Raw genomic sequence first — 15,012 nt, forward strand, 5'->3', positions numbered from 1 at the left:
TAATTCATAGTTACAGAGCTTCCCTGGCAATCAATTCTTGTACTTGTATTGTAAATCAAGAAAAGGGATCATAAAACGAAGAAGCAATATTGAAAAGTGGAATGCGCTAAGTATACAAAAGATATACGGTATGTATGAACAACAAAATAAATAATGCTAGCCAACGTTCATAACATCTCTTTTAAGGAAGCCAAATGTTTACATGACCTAAGCATATTAGAACTAGGAATATTTCATCAGTTTATTTTAAGCTGTCTTTTGCTTCACATTTGTAAAAAGGTGAGCTCCTAGAGCTGTAGGACGTGTTACTTACTGGGCAATGCTTTCTCATTTGCAAGATGTATTTATAGAAAATTACATGATTAGTAAGAAAACAGCATTGAACTGGCGTGAAATTCATTATCTCTAGTCTAGCTGCCTCTGCTATTTCCATTTATTAAAATGAACTCCTGTTTTTTCATTGAATAATAATAAAGCCTTCGTTTGCACTAATCCTTTGTTTCCTGGGTGTGTCCCAAAGTGAGTCTCAGTCTGATTGAATTTGAATATCTCACTGATTGTAATGTTAAAGACAAACCAGCCTTCATTCAAAGGTTACCACAAGGATTCCCTTTAGTATTGTAGGTGTTCATTTGCAGGATGTTCTCTAACAGGTAAGCTCCTATTTTAGCTTGTTTTTGTAGCTTATTTTAAACACTGTCAAAATTATATAGATTCAATTCTAATAATGTGTATATTGTATAAGACCGTGTTTGTTTTGATACTGAAAAAATCAAAGTGGGCCCAAATCCCTTGACCAATGGATTTTATATTTATACTAGAGCACCGTTGTTACCCATAAATAAGGATGAGCTCTGGCGTGTTCGCATGCTACACGTGCAGAGCCTGCCAGGAAGTGTGTTCGGTGCTGCGCTAATCACAGCCAGGGAGACATTTCCTGATCTCTGCAGCCGAGCATCGGGACAATGTCTCCCTGGCTGTGATTAGCTCAGCGCCGTGCACACTTCCTGGCAGGCTCTGCACGTGTAGCATGCGAACGCGCCAGAGCTCATCCTTGCCATAAATAAGCTGTTTGCATTTTTTTTTCTCTGGTAACTTAAAGTATAACTAAAGGCAAAAGTGTTTCTTTTTAATTTTGGATAGAGTGGAAAAGGATTTAAACACCTCCTTCCCCCTTTTTTTTTTTTTTTTTATTTTATTGCTGTCTGTGCCCCTGTTAAGGAGATTCACCCTCTCTATTTGTCCTGTTTACCATTATCATTGAAAGTAAAAGACATTTACAAATTTTGGGGTGACCCCAGAAAAGTAATAGGAAATCTTCCAATGGGGGCACTAGTTCTGGAGACCTGGGGGGGTCCTCCAAAAAAAAATACCTTTTAATTTGCAGCTATTTCCTGTTTTAATATGGGACAGAAAGTTAAGGGAAATCTTCAAAATGAGACACAGGTGGCGGGAAAAAAATTATCTGGCGGTTTATAGCCCTCCTGCTCTATCAAAAATGAAGAGGGGGGGGGGACGTTTTGCTTATAATTCTACTTTAAATATGAAACCTGTTAAGCAGCAGTAGGAATTTTCTATAGTTCACTTTGCTCCCCATAGACATGAAGAATATTAGCAAAGGGATTCTTAACAAAAGATAATCCATGCAAAGACTTACCATGTTGTTGTCTTTTGTGCATGGAAAAGTATTTAAAAATACAATTGCTTAAGGGCCCCTTAAAATGTTTGTGTTGCCAATGCAATCCATGCATTTATGTGCTGTTCATTTGGTATAGCACCCTGATGCGCTAAGGCAACTCCCCATGCTATACAAGGCACAGCTATGCATTCTAGCGTGCTGTACTATGTTGGGTTACAGGTTTGTGATGTGTCCAATTTTCTGGACATTTGGTTGAATGGCAGCCCATTATTCTGAATGAGTTTAATGCAACGGATGATACAACATGTTGAAGCACTGCAAAAAATTTAAATGGGTTCAGAAGATTTATGATCTAGGAACTGTTTCCCAAAGGCCTCCCCGTATAAAAGATATATCAGAGGAACATTCCCATTTTTTATTTTATTTTTTGTATAGTAACCAGTCAGATTCCAGCTCTAATAATATATAAAAAAATAAATATAAATTATATATATATATATATATATATATATATATATATATATATATATATAATTTTTTTTTTTTTTTTTTTACCATGCATTTAGTGTTTTCTCAAATATTATTAGGGCCAGTTCACACCTGACGCAGTTCCGTTCAGTGCTTTTTTATTTTTTTTCTGCACAAAATGCATGCACAGTGTTTTCCATGTATTCCAATGGCTCTAGTTGACACCATGCAGTCAGTTTCTGCACCGGAAACCGACTGCATGGTGTGAACTAGAGCCATTGGAATACATGGAAAACTGTGCATGCATTTTTAGAGCAGAAAAAATGCGCACAGAACTGCGTCTGGTGTGAACTGGCCCTTTTCATCCATTGAATTAGTACTGCCCTAGTCCTTATGTATTTCCCATTGTTGATATGATAACACAAACCGTGGTCCGCAATCTGTGAAAATGTAATGCTAATAGTTAGTACAAGTAATGGTTGCCGAACTACTGAAAAAACATTATATACAGTATTTAAACATTGTTTTAATAACAATGAAGCAACAACCTGTGATGCTATATGTATTAAAAGTGTACCTATAGGCAAAATGCCTCTATTATATAGCCACTTCAGTTTTTGTTTTTCTACGTTGCCTCTGTTTCACAGTTTTATAATCGTTTGATCACGTCAATGGATCTATATAATTTTTCTGACCAAGGTAGGCTGTCCAGCAAAGGTGGCAGTTACAGGGATTGGGACAGACCATTCAACGCTAGGGGGAGGTGTTTACATAGGTCAGCTTTTATTCATATGATCGATGTTGTAACTAGTTTAAAAGTGTTATCTGGAGGAGATTAGCTTTAATTTATTTGCATTCTCACTCTCCCGGGGGCGAGTATTTCTGGGGGTTTAGTTTTACTTTAACTGTCCATGTAAGCTTACCCTGTCACAGGAAGTGAAAAAATAACAAATCTACTGGTAGGATCAAGCGGTAACAAAAAAGGCTGTTAGTGCTGGTTCACACTTGTGCAATGCAGGAACCCTGCAAATCCACTGTGGATTCTTGCAAGGCAGTTGACACTGCCATATGCAAACTTTGGGGAGTGCCAATACAATGTTAATGACACCCCCATATCATGACAATTCTACATGAATCAGTTCGCATGGGTGTGAACACCCTTGCGACCCGATTCTGGTGCGGACAAAAAAAGGCTCCTCTGCGAGTTTGATCTGAATGCAATGCAAATTCGGACATAATATCTGTATGGCTGGAATCACATTGCACTGCGGTGTGGATTGCATGCAATCTCACACCACACACTGGTGTGAACCGGCACTTAATTCTAATGACAGACTGCATCATATGTAATTTTTTATTTTTTTTTGTCATAAATACATTTTAATAATAAGCTTACAGTTATCTTAAAGGAGATCTCTCGGAAATATATAAATTAGACAGTGTAAGGTAAATTCAGAATGCGTTCATTTTCCATGCTGTCCTAGACAGGTTGTGACATTCTCCAAAATCCATGTAAAGAGACATTACTTTAAAGCATGAGTGCTCAACCTGTGGTCCTTCAGCTGTTGTGGAACTACAAGTTCATCATTAAGGTCGAATCTGTCAATTAAAAAAAAGAAAAAGAACTGTCTGAACGACCAAATTTTCATATAGTGTATGGCCAGCATTAAAAGATTCAACGAAGCAGCAAAATTGTATGACACCACAATCGTACATTTCCGGTCGAATGTTCCGCCTACAAGCTATAGAAAAATTCTAATGTTGTATGACACTAGTAATAATTATATTTATAAATTATTATTACTAGTCAACCAACCTTCAAATTTTTCTATAGCCTATGGGCCGAGAATTTGCCTGGAAATGTACGATCGCGGCGTCGTACAGTTTAGCTGCTTGTCGAATCTTCTTAGAACTTTCGACAGACACCATAAGCCTTCAATGACAGATTCAACATTTGTATGTGTTTTTTTTTTTTTTTTGCTGCTTCATTGAATCTTCATCATTCATGTTGAATGGTCTACCCCAACACTGTCTCTATAATATCAAATCTTTCCTCTCTATGTAGATTAATCTTGGACTAATAGAGTTAAGGTTAAGCACATTTGACCACAGGATCGATAGACACAGATTGCTATTGTCGGCGTCATGTCGAATCTCCTATCTATATAGAACTGTTGGCAATGAAAACGAAAATAAAGCTTTTTTTTTTTTTTTTCATTCATTTTCGTTTGTTAAACCGATAAGAAAAATACCCGAAATTCGGACGAAAACTAATGCACATGTCTAATGTCTTATGGGACTTGTAGTTCCGCAACAGCTGGAACCCATGCCTTAGTCTGGGTTCTCAGCTTAGCCGCATGCAGCTCACAGCAGGGATACGGAGCGTCCCTGTTCTCCATTTCAGGGATGAACTGGGGCTGAATTTTTTGCCTGAATTCGGCCCTGAAACTGAGCCAAAGACTCACAGGACCCCTGTGCAATCCGCTCCACAGAGATATGGAGAACTGGCTCCATTGAGAGCAAGTCGCCATCTTCTGTCATGCGAATTGGATGCAGAGAACCGCATACAATTCACACTAGTGTGAGCCCCGCCTCAAACTTTTCTCTTCGTTTTAGATAAAGTGGGAAGGACTAGAACCCCCTATTGGGTTTTTGGTGCATTTCCATACTTTGAAAGAGAGAGAGGTTTTTCTTTCACTTCCTGTCCTGCAGGCAATGTTTTAGCAGACAGGAAGTGAGAGAAATTTTTCCAACAACACAGACTAAAATAGCTGTTGCAGAGGTCAGCTTGCTTCTGTTTGGTTAAAGGTTGTGAGGGAAAATGTCTCTAACAGAGTTCTAACTTGACATACACTTTTAAAGTGGTTCTAAAGCTAAAACGTTTTTTTTTTTTTTTACCTTCATGAAGGTAAGAAAAGTTTTACAACTTGCTTTGCCCCCCCCCCCCTCCCTAAATACTTACCTCTAACAATTCAGTGCTGTACCTGGCTGCATCTTTTCTCTCCCTTCTCCCTCTCACAGGGTCTGAGGCAGCAGTGGGAGCCAATGGCTCTTGCTGTTAATCAAATGATGGGAGAGGGTGACAGGGCCAAGCTGTACTGTGTGTGCGCCTATGGACGCATGTCTGCCCTCATAGCAAGCTGTTCGAAGACGGAGAAAAAAGGAACCGGGAGGACCTTAGAAGAGGAGGTGCGGGGCTTCTCTGTGCAATACCATTGCACAGTGTATGTTATTTTAAATAACAAACGCTCAAATACTTGTGTGTGTTTGTGTTTGTGTTTGTTTTTTTTCTTTTTCTAAATAAACACATTGACCAAACTCCAAAAAGGACATATCCTTTCTAGTTCTATTTCCTGGAGCTTTTCATTGCAATGATGCCACTTTTTCTCCTGACTTCAAAAAAAGAATCTTGACCCTTCAGTAGAGAAAAGCTTGCCCTATTTTCTGTAGGAAGAATGATTGATCGATCACAGAGCTTTTTCTGCAAGCGACAGCTGTCTTTAATATCAATGGTTCAGTTTACTCTGTACACCGGAGCTGCACTAAAGTGATCAGGATACTATTGGACATTTTAAGTGTGTGATCCAATATTCAATTCCTATTATTACAATAGCTAATTTATGGTGACCTGGAGTCTGCAAATAATAATAATAAAATAAAAAAACGGAATAAGCTTGTAGTATGCTACTTCTGATTTTTAGCCATAGGGCTGGAGTGGTATTGAGGAGTACTGTTTCAAAGATCAAGCACTATTAGCAGGGCAGCAATCAGGAATTATTGGGCCCCTCACACAGCTCCAGGCATGGGCACCCTGGTGCAGAGAACCAGGAGGGGGGGGGGGGGGGTGCACATTTATAAAAAAAAGGGGTTTGCCACATGGGGTCCTGGGGAGCCCTTTAATATATATATATATATATATATATATATATATATATATATATATATATATATATATATATATATATATATATATATATATATATATATATATATATATATATATATATATATATAAAAAAAGTTGGCCCTTTAATAAAAAATAAAATAAAAATATATTAGATTTTTTTTTTTTTTTTTTTTTTTATTATTTATAAAAAAAAAGGGGGGGGTTGCCAATCTGGGGCCTTCGGGCCCCTGGGGACCTCTAAAAAATAAAAATTGGCCCTTTAACAAAAAAAAAAAAAAATATATATATATATATATATATATATATATATATATATATAAATTTTTTTTTTTTTAAAGGGGGTTGCCATCCGGGCCCCTTACAGGTGTACTGCCTGTACCCCCCCTGATGGCGGCCGTGACTATTAGATGGATAGACAGGGACAAATCCAGTGTTTTGGGTACAGTGATCTTGGCAACAGTCAACCCTACATTTCTAAATTGTGCGCCAACCCATAAAGCCTTGTACACACGGTTTGATTGTGTGATGACCGAGCGTCTGATTTTTGTCAAAAGGGCGTTTGCAGGATTTTGTCTAACATACTGACTATCTGCAAATTGTCATTTGACAAACGCGAACGTAGTGACGTACTATGAGAGTATAAAGAGGAAGTTCATTTCTCAACCGCCACCCTTCGGGCCCCTTTTAAAATACATTTGGCATAACTACATCAGTATCACCAGCAAAGCAGCTTCATTATGACATTAAAGAAGATGAGAATTTTGACATTTCATTAATTGCCGCGTCAAGAATGTTAATTCTAAATTACGAACGGTAGTTTATCGAACTCTTCTCAGCCCTTCTTTGTTTCCGAGCATGTTTGTTTGTTTTTCGACTTTTGTGTGAAGGATTTCTGTACTGACCATCCGAAGATCAGACGTTGAGTTCACATCAGACAAATTTTATAGCCTGCACATCCAGTTTTTGTCTGATGTAAAAGTCAAATCGTCTGTTGAATGCACTGTACTAACGATCCAAAAAGCAGCAGGCAGCTCATGTTACGAATATTCCCTTCTGATTTTCGTATTTGTGTGTGTGTGTGTGTACGAGGCCTAAAGCCCCATATACACAAAATGGGATTTTCCGCATACAAAGCTTCAGAATTTTGTACGAAGGGCATTGGCCATGAACTTGTCTTGCATACAAACAGCAAAGAATTGTCAGCCAACAAACGTAGTGACATGCTACGTGATTTTTCAGGTCTTTAGCGCCACCCTTTTTGGGCACCTTCTGCTAATGTTGTGTTTGGTGAGCATTGCTTCTGAGCATGCGTGTTTGTACTTCGGACTTTTGTACACATGATCGGAAAATCCAACAACAGACCGTTGTCCGTGGAAAATCCAACAACAATTGTCCGATGGAGCGTACAAACGGTCAGATTTTCCCACAAACAGGCTGTCAACACACAATTCTGTCGGAAAATCCGATCGTGTAGTACGAGGCTTAAAGAGGAAGTAAACCCCCCAAAAATGTTCCTGTTTAAAAAAAAAACCCTGCAAGAAAAAGGCATAATGAGCTAGTATGCATAGCATACTAGCTCATTATGTAGCACTTGCCTGAGATTCAAGCGCTCCCCATTCCCCTCCACCACCATGTCCCCTTGGAGCGTCTTCCTTGTATCGGTGCTGTGACTGACCGGAAAGGTAATGATGCATGGGTTTCCGGCATTATCCCATTCAGAAAACCGGCACGTTGTCTATGGAGCATATGTGCCATAGACATCAGTGCAGTGTTTTCTGCAAATATCTCCTTTTAATCATGTAGGTTAAGGAGACATTTCTTTTACCTACAGGTAAGCCTTAATCTAGGTTTACCTGTAGGTGCAAGCTGTCTGGTTGGGTTTACAACCACTTTAACACTCCTCCTATTTCTTCACATAATTGACCTGTTTGGTGTAGTGGATAGTGAAGAAAGAGTGGTCATAGGACAAGAGCTTACATTCATTCATATTGTTTCTATACTTGAAATTTGGAAGGAGACTGTAAACATTACACTATTCTGTTGCAGTATCAAAATCTGACCATGGCAAAACGGGAGAAACCAGTCCCAAACAAGCAACATAACATCATTTTATTTGACTTGACCTGTTGCAGTCCACATAGTGTTCACTATAGTATGATACACAGATCATTTGTAGTAATATGTTTAGATTATTCTGTCATATTTTCTTTGTTTGCATACTGATTTAGACATGTTAAGAGAAATCCATAAAATGGTGACGGCAACAACTGCTTGTGCTTCCCTTTTAGATTTTTATGCAGAAAGTTACCAAAACATGATTTGTCCCAGCTTCGTGGGTCTGTGTTGATACTCTATTGCGTTGCAGTAATATGTACATGTACATGTACCACGACACACGGACATTATATATGCTTTTGCATTACACTGCCGTTCATGAATGGGACCCCAATGTACCTGCAATTTCCAAAATGTGATGCATTGACAGCCTATTCATTTCAATGGTCTGCCTTAATGCAATGGATAGTAATGCTCAACAAACCAAGCTTTGAGCCCTGGTTCACACTGGTGAGATTTGACGTGTCAAATCGGTGGCATTTGCCGGTAATGGCACTGTCCTAATTGGCGCAATGGCGCATCTGCGGCGTTGCACCAATTTCAAAGATAAGTTTATGTACTACTTTTTGCGATTTCGGCCCGCGATTTACATTGACATCTGTACAGAAACCTGCACAGATGTCTCTGAAATCGCGGTCGAAATCTGGACTGACAGGCGGGAGTGAAAGCTTTCCAGTGTGAACCTGGGTTAACACTGAGAAAAAAATGTAAATGGATTCTGAGAAGACCTAATTCTCCCCATGTCATTCAAAACTCCAACAAAAAGTCGATATTTCTTTAACTCAGAAATATAGAAGTAAACGTGCTTACACTTCCTTGCTCCTGTGCCACTCCTTTTGACCACTGGGACTAGGATATATTGCCTAGTAAATAGGGCCAGGAAAGGCGCCTATGGCCCTGACTTAAGCCTCGTACACATGGTTCGATTGTTGACAGACTATGGTCCTAAAATCTTACCATTGGTACGCAATAGCTGAAATACCTTGTAATATGTCGCTATGTACGTGTTTGTGGCACGACAATTTGTGTAATGTTGGTATGCAAGACAAGATCCTAGAACACGCCCTTTTGACAAAAATCAGATGCTCAGTTGGCCAACAATCGTACCGTGTGTACGAGGCTTCAGCAAGTCAATATGAGACTTTACAGGGATTTCTTTCTCCAGTCCCAGGGGCAGAACAAGGATTGAATAAAGGTGTGTGTGTGTGTGCTGCTGATTTGAGGGATGGTAATTATGTGATCCTCTTTGGTTTTTCCCTGATGGTAGCAGTTCATTGGCAAACTTTGCCTCAATTTAAAATTGGAAGAGAAATAAGGTTGGCTCTTCTTTTCCTTAGAACCACAGATGAATAGCACAATATTTAAAGGGCACTATGGTGGTAATTTTTTTTTTAACCATTGTCATGTCTGCCGGTCACTATTATTGGTTTGCTCATAGACATGAGACATATGACCGGCTAAACACAAGCATGAACACTGGAAATACACTTTTTCATGTGGTTCTAACATCATATTAATTAGCATCCCTAAACAGGCCACTTCTGGAGTCTTGTTTAACTTGGTAACATTAATTAAATCCCTGCAAAACCACTTAGACGTCTGAACTTTGCTATTTGAAATGTCAGATTAATGTATTCAACTGCTTACCTTTCACACTTGAACATGAAAGTTAATTAACAATGTTCTTTTTGTATTCACTAGGCTGTTCTACCTGGCTTTTCAGCTACTTTCTTCCATTCACATGGGAATTGGTGAGTACCAGTTTATTGTTTACCTGTATGAAAACATGATTAAACTTCTAAAGTTACCAAGGAAAAAAAATAAGTCTGCCTAGCTTATGGAGGAAAGGTTAAATTGATGTCAATAATAGTGATGCATAATCTTCAGAAGAAACTCATTAAATCTAATTATGTTCAGTGTGACGATTCAATCTTTTCTAAAACTATGCAGTTTTTGGAAAGATAATATAAATATAAATATAAATATATATTTCTGTTTAGGATCTATTGCAGCAGCAAGCTCTTATTTCAAGGGAAAAGTGTAGAGCTAGCTAACTTGCAGTGTATTTATATATTGCTAACTTCAAGTGAGATTTGCATTGCCATAAAAGATTGTGGAATGCAAAACCTGCTTAAAGCTGGTCAGTTGTACATTAGAGGGAAGTCAACTGCAAGTCATATTCACCTGTCAATGAATTTTAAATGATCTCAGAGGCTTGTGAAACTGATGCCATAAAAACGTACACAAGCCTCTTTACCTAGGCCCTAAAACAATGTATTATATTTTTGCAGCTTTTAAATTAATTTCATTATATGTACACATGTGCTTGCTGCGCCCCCCCCCTTTTTTATTTTTCAATTTTTTTTTATATATATATATATATATATATATATATATATATATATATATATATATATATATATATATATATATATATATATATATATATATATATATAATTTTTTTTTTTTAAAAGGAGCACAGTATAATAAGCACATTATATTTTTATTTATGCCATGCAACTGGAACCATAATGATTTCCTGGGCACAAGAAATCCCTCAACTCTCCAGATTCAGATTAGAAGTTCTATCTTAAACCCTTACTGAAAAAGTAAACGTGGTCTTCCATTGCTTACCCAGTTCTAAAAACGTCAGTTTTCTAGCTGGAATGCTTATTTCACAGCTTCTGTATAGTCTAAGGCCCCATACACACGATAGAATCTATCCGCTGAAAAATCCCAGCGAATGGGTTTCAGCGGATAGATCCTATGGTGTGTACACTCCAGCGGATCTGTTTCCGCGGATATTTATCCCCTGGGATGGATTTCCAGCAGATAAATATTTGATGACATGCTATCAAATCTATCCGCTGGAATCCATCCCAACGGATGGATCCGCTGGTCTGTACAGACTCACCGGATCCATCCGTCCGAATCGTAATGATTCGACGCATGCGTGGAATTCCTTATATGACAGCGTCGCGCACGTCGCCGCGTCATAATCGCGGCGACGGCGCGACACGTCATCGCCAGAGGATTTCGGCGCGGATTTGAATGCGATGGTGAGTACACTCCATCGCATGGAAATCCGCGCAAATCCTCGAGAGGATTTATCCGCGGAAACGGTCCGCTGGACCGTATTCGTGGATAAATCCTCTCGTGTGTGTATGGGGCCTTAGACACTGGCCTTGCAAAAGCATGGAGTACTGTAATTCTTTCTGCATGGGTTTCTTTGCAAAATAACCTAACCTCTCTAAATTCACTGGCAATACGGGAGAAGGGTTTTTCTGTTGCCACAAGAAGGCATCAGAAATACTTGTGGAAAAAAAAAATTCTTTCTCTTTAGAATCAGAGTTGAGCCACTGAGAGCTCCTGCTAATGGCTCATCCACACATTTCTAGTTTTAATACAATAACAAAAATATTGAAGGGCAGTCCTTCAAAAAAAAAATGAAGGTCACATTAACCACTTGCTGACGGCCGTACGACTTTGTACGGCCTCAGCGCGGCTCCCAATCCCTAACAGGCCGTCTTTTTACGGCCTCCCCTTTTCGCGTTCCCCGCGCGCGCTCCCGAGCGCGCAGCGGGGAACTGCTGTGCTGGCCGTGTCCCTCGGACACAGCCAGTCACAGATCGCCGTGAACGGCCAATCGGAGCGGCCGTTTCCTAGGCGATCTGTGCGGCCAATGAGAGATGATCTCATATGTTTACATATGAGATCATCTCTCATTCCCGGGTCTCGCAGACAGCGGTGCTGTCAGGGGAGAGAGGAGACGGATCTGTGTCTCTTGTACATAGAGACACGGATCGGTCACCCCCCCAGTCACCCCCCCTCCCCCACAGTTAGAACACTAATTAGGGTACACATTTAACCCCTTCCTCACCCCCTAGTGTTAACCCCTTCCCTGCCAGTCACATTTATACAGTAATTAGTGCATATTTATAGCACTGATTGCAGTATAAATGTGAATGGCGCCAAAAATGTGTCAAAAGTGTCCGATGTGTCCGCCATAACGTCGCAGTCCCAATAAAAATCGCAGATCGCCGCCATTTCTAGTAAAAAAAAAGCATTTATACAGTAATTAGTGCATATTTATAGCACTGATTGCAGTATAAATGTGAATGGCGCCAAAAATGTGTCAAAAGTGTCCGCCATAACGTCGCAGTCCCAATAAAAATCGCAGATCGCCGCCTTTTCTAGTAAAAAAAAAAAAATTTATACAGTAATTAGTGCATATTTATAGCACTGATTGCAGTATAAATGTGAATGGCGCCAAAAATGTGTCAAAAGTGTCCGATGTGTCCGCCATAACGTCGCAGTCCCAATAAAAATCGCAGATCGCCGCCATTTCTAGTAAAAATAAAAAATAATAATTCTGTCCCTTATTTTGTAGGCGCTATAACTTTTGCGCAAACCAGTCGCTTATTGCGATTTTTATTTTTTTACTAAAAATATGTAGAATACGTATCGGCCTAGACTGAGGATAAAAAAAAACGTAAAAAAAAAAATTGAGCTATTTATTATAGCAACAAAGTAAAAATATTTTATTTTTGTTCAAAATTGTCGCTCTATTTTTGTTTATAGCGCAAAAAATAAAAACCGCAGAGGTGATCAAATACCACCAAAAGAAAGCTCTATTTGTGGGGAAAAAAGGACGTTAATTTTGTTTGGGAGCCACGTCGCACGACCGCGCAATTGTCAGTTAAAGCGACGCAGTGCCGAATCGCAAAAAGTCCTCTGGTCAGGAAGGGGTTTAAGTGCCCAGTAAGGAAGTGGTTAAAAACGGCTTAAAAGTCCAACACCAGCTTCCTCACTGGGCATCATTCAATCCAGGAAACCTGATTCTGTGGGGCATTAGAGTGGAGGTAAGCATTGTGGCCACAGCTATTGAGGAAAATGTTTAACCCTTCTTTTTTTTTTTTTTTTTTTTAAAGAAGCTGGTGTTATGTATTTGGGCAAATGCTTGTTAAACATAGGATACATTCTTCACCTCATATACATCTTATGACTTTGTGGTAAACTGACACAAACTATTTCAAATTCTCTTATGCGTTCTACACCATCTTATTCTCTGAAAGATCCAAATGTAAAAAAAATAATAATAATTTCAATAATGTTTTTGCTGAAAACTAGCAATTCAGAATGGAACAATGAAAGCTGCTGGATCCTTGCTGTCACTGGAAACACATTCTCAGAAGCCTGTGAGACAACATAACCATACTGAGATTCAGAAGCAGAAAATCTTTAGAGAGAAGATTCCATTTATTGGGCTCACAAAAAGTAAGTCACGCTCTGGCAATGACTGCCACTTACGTTTTCTTGTCAATCTCCTAAGAATTGTCTAGGACATGTAGCCACACTGTGATAAATCAAAACACACAGATGAAGTCTCCAAGGTGAGGCCACTTCATTAATTCATGCCGATTCAAGCCTCTGATGTCAAAAACATTTTGAAATAAATAACATATCACATATTAAAACTGTCTTTTAAAAGATAAGGGATAAAGTGGTTAGTAAAATCAGCTTTCATGAGCCATTAAGATTTTATATTGGGAAAATAAGTTTGCTTTCTGCATCTACTCTACTGTTCATCTCTGCGTTACTTTGACTATCCATCCACTCTTTCTGCGATCTTAGCGACTGGATAAAACTTTGCTTGATTTTAGTATAAAGAGAGAACACACAACCAAGCTATATTTTATCATTTTAATATATATATATATATATATATATATATATATAAGATTTAAAGAAGTGTTGCTGTATATGTGCAGCCCAATGACAAATAAATCCCATGTTGTGCAGTAAGTAATTCAGGGAATACTCCAAGACTGCGATACAGGACAGCATGTTCGCATACTGTCTTGTGCTTTTGTAAAGCCAAAAAAATTTGATTGGTGCGTGGCAAGCCTGTTCCTTCCTCAGGAAAGTTTTTGCTCTCATCATGCTTTTCTTATTATGCTTTGTGCAAGCTGTGCTGTCAGCTGGTATACTGAGGCCCCATACACACGATAGAATCTATCCGCTGAAAAATCCCAGCGAATGGGTTTCAGCGGATAGATCCTATGGTGTGTACACTCCAGCGGATCTGTTTCCGCGGATATTTATCCCCTGGGATGGATTCCAGCAGATCGGATATTCGCTGACATGCAGAACAAATCTATCTGCTGAAATCCATCCCAACGGATGGATCCGCTGGTCTGTATAGACTCACCGGATCCATCCGTTCGAAGGGATCCCCCGAATGCGTCGTAATGATTTGACGCATGCGTGGAATTCCTTATATGACAGCGTCGCGCACGTCGCCGCGTCATAATCGCGGCGACGGCGCGACACGTCATCGCCAGAGGATTTCGGCGCGGATTTCAATGCGATGGTGAGTACACACCATCGCATGGAAATCCTCTGAAATCCTCGAGAGGATTTATCCGCGGAAACGGTCCGCTGGACCGTATTCGCGGATAAATCCTTTCGTGTGTATGGGGCCTAATATTGTGAACTGTGTAGACGCAGAGAAGATGGATAAAACAAATGGTCGTTGTTTGCGATTTCAACCTGTTGGCTAAACCTAATTAGTAAAATGTGACTCCACTTTGATATGTTATAGCATTCAATGGTAATGCATGCATAACAGTTTACTAATAAACCTCTCCTGGATCGTGCATAAATATTAAACCCCATTACATCATGTTCCAGCGAGAAACTAAAGTTATTTTTTCTCTTCAGTCCAATTCACATGTGCCCTAAAACCATAAATGTGGGAATATTGTCCCACTTTTACTAAGGAGCGGTTCACGCATCATATCCTGGAGCAGCTGTACAGTTGAGCATTCTTTCTGTGTTGCCACCTAGTGTGTTTTCACTTTCTTATACTAGGTAAAGGA

The 15,012-nt window shown here is 39.3% G+C and overlaps 1 protein-coding gene across 1 annotated transcript in view; it reads left to right on the forward strand.

The window, feature by feature from the left end:
- Nucleotides 1-517: 517 nt before the first annotated feature.
- LOC120941704 (teratocarcinoma-derived growth factor-like) overlaps nt 518-15,012 on the forward strand; it is a 31,971-nt gene continuing 17,476 nt past the window's right edge. The window contains exons 1-3 of the mRNA XM_040355295.1: nt 518-653; nt 9,831-9,880; nt 13,262-13,408. Coding sequence (XP_040211229.1) covers nt 640-653; nt 9,831-9,880; nt 13,262-13,408 — 211 coding nt within the window. The 5' untranslated portion in view covers nt 518-639. The remainder of the gene's footprint in view (nt 654-9,830; nt 9,881-13,261; nt 13,409-15,012) is intronic.

This window comes from Rana temporaria, chromosome 1 (genome assembly GCF_905171775.1).
Source record: "Rana temporaria chromosome 1, aRanTem1.1, whole genome shotgun sequence".
Taxonomy (NCBI): domain Eukaryota; kingdom Metazoa; phylum Chordata; class Amphibia; order Anura; family Ranidae; genus Rana; species Rana temporaria.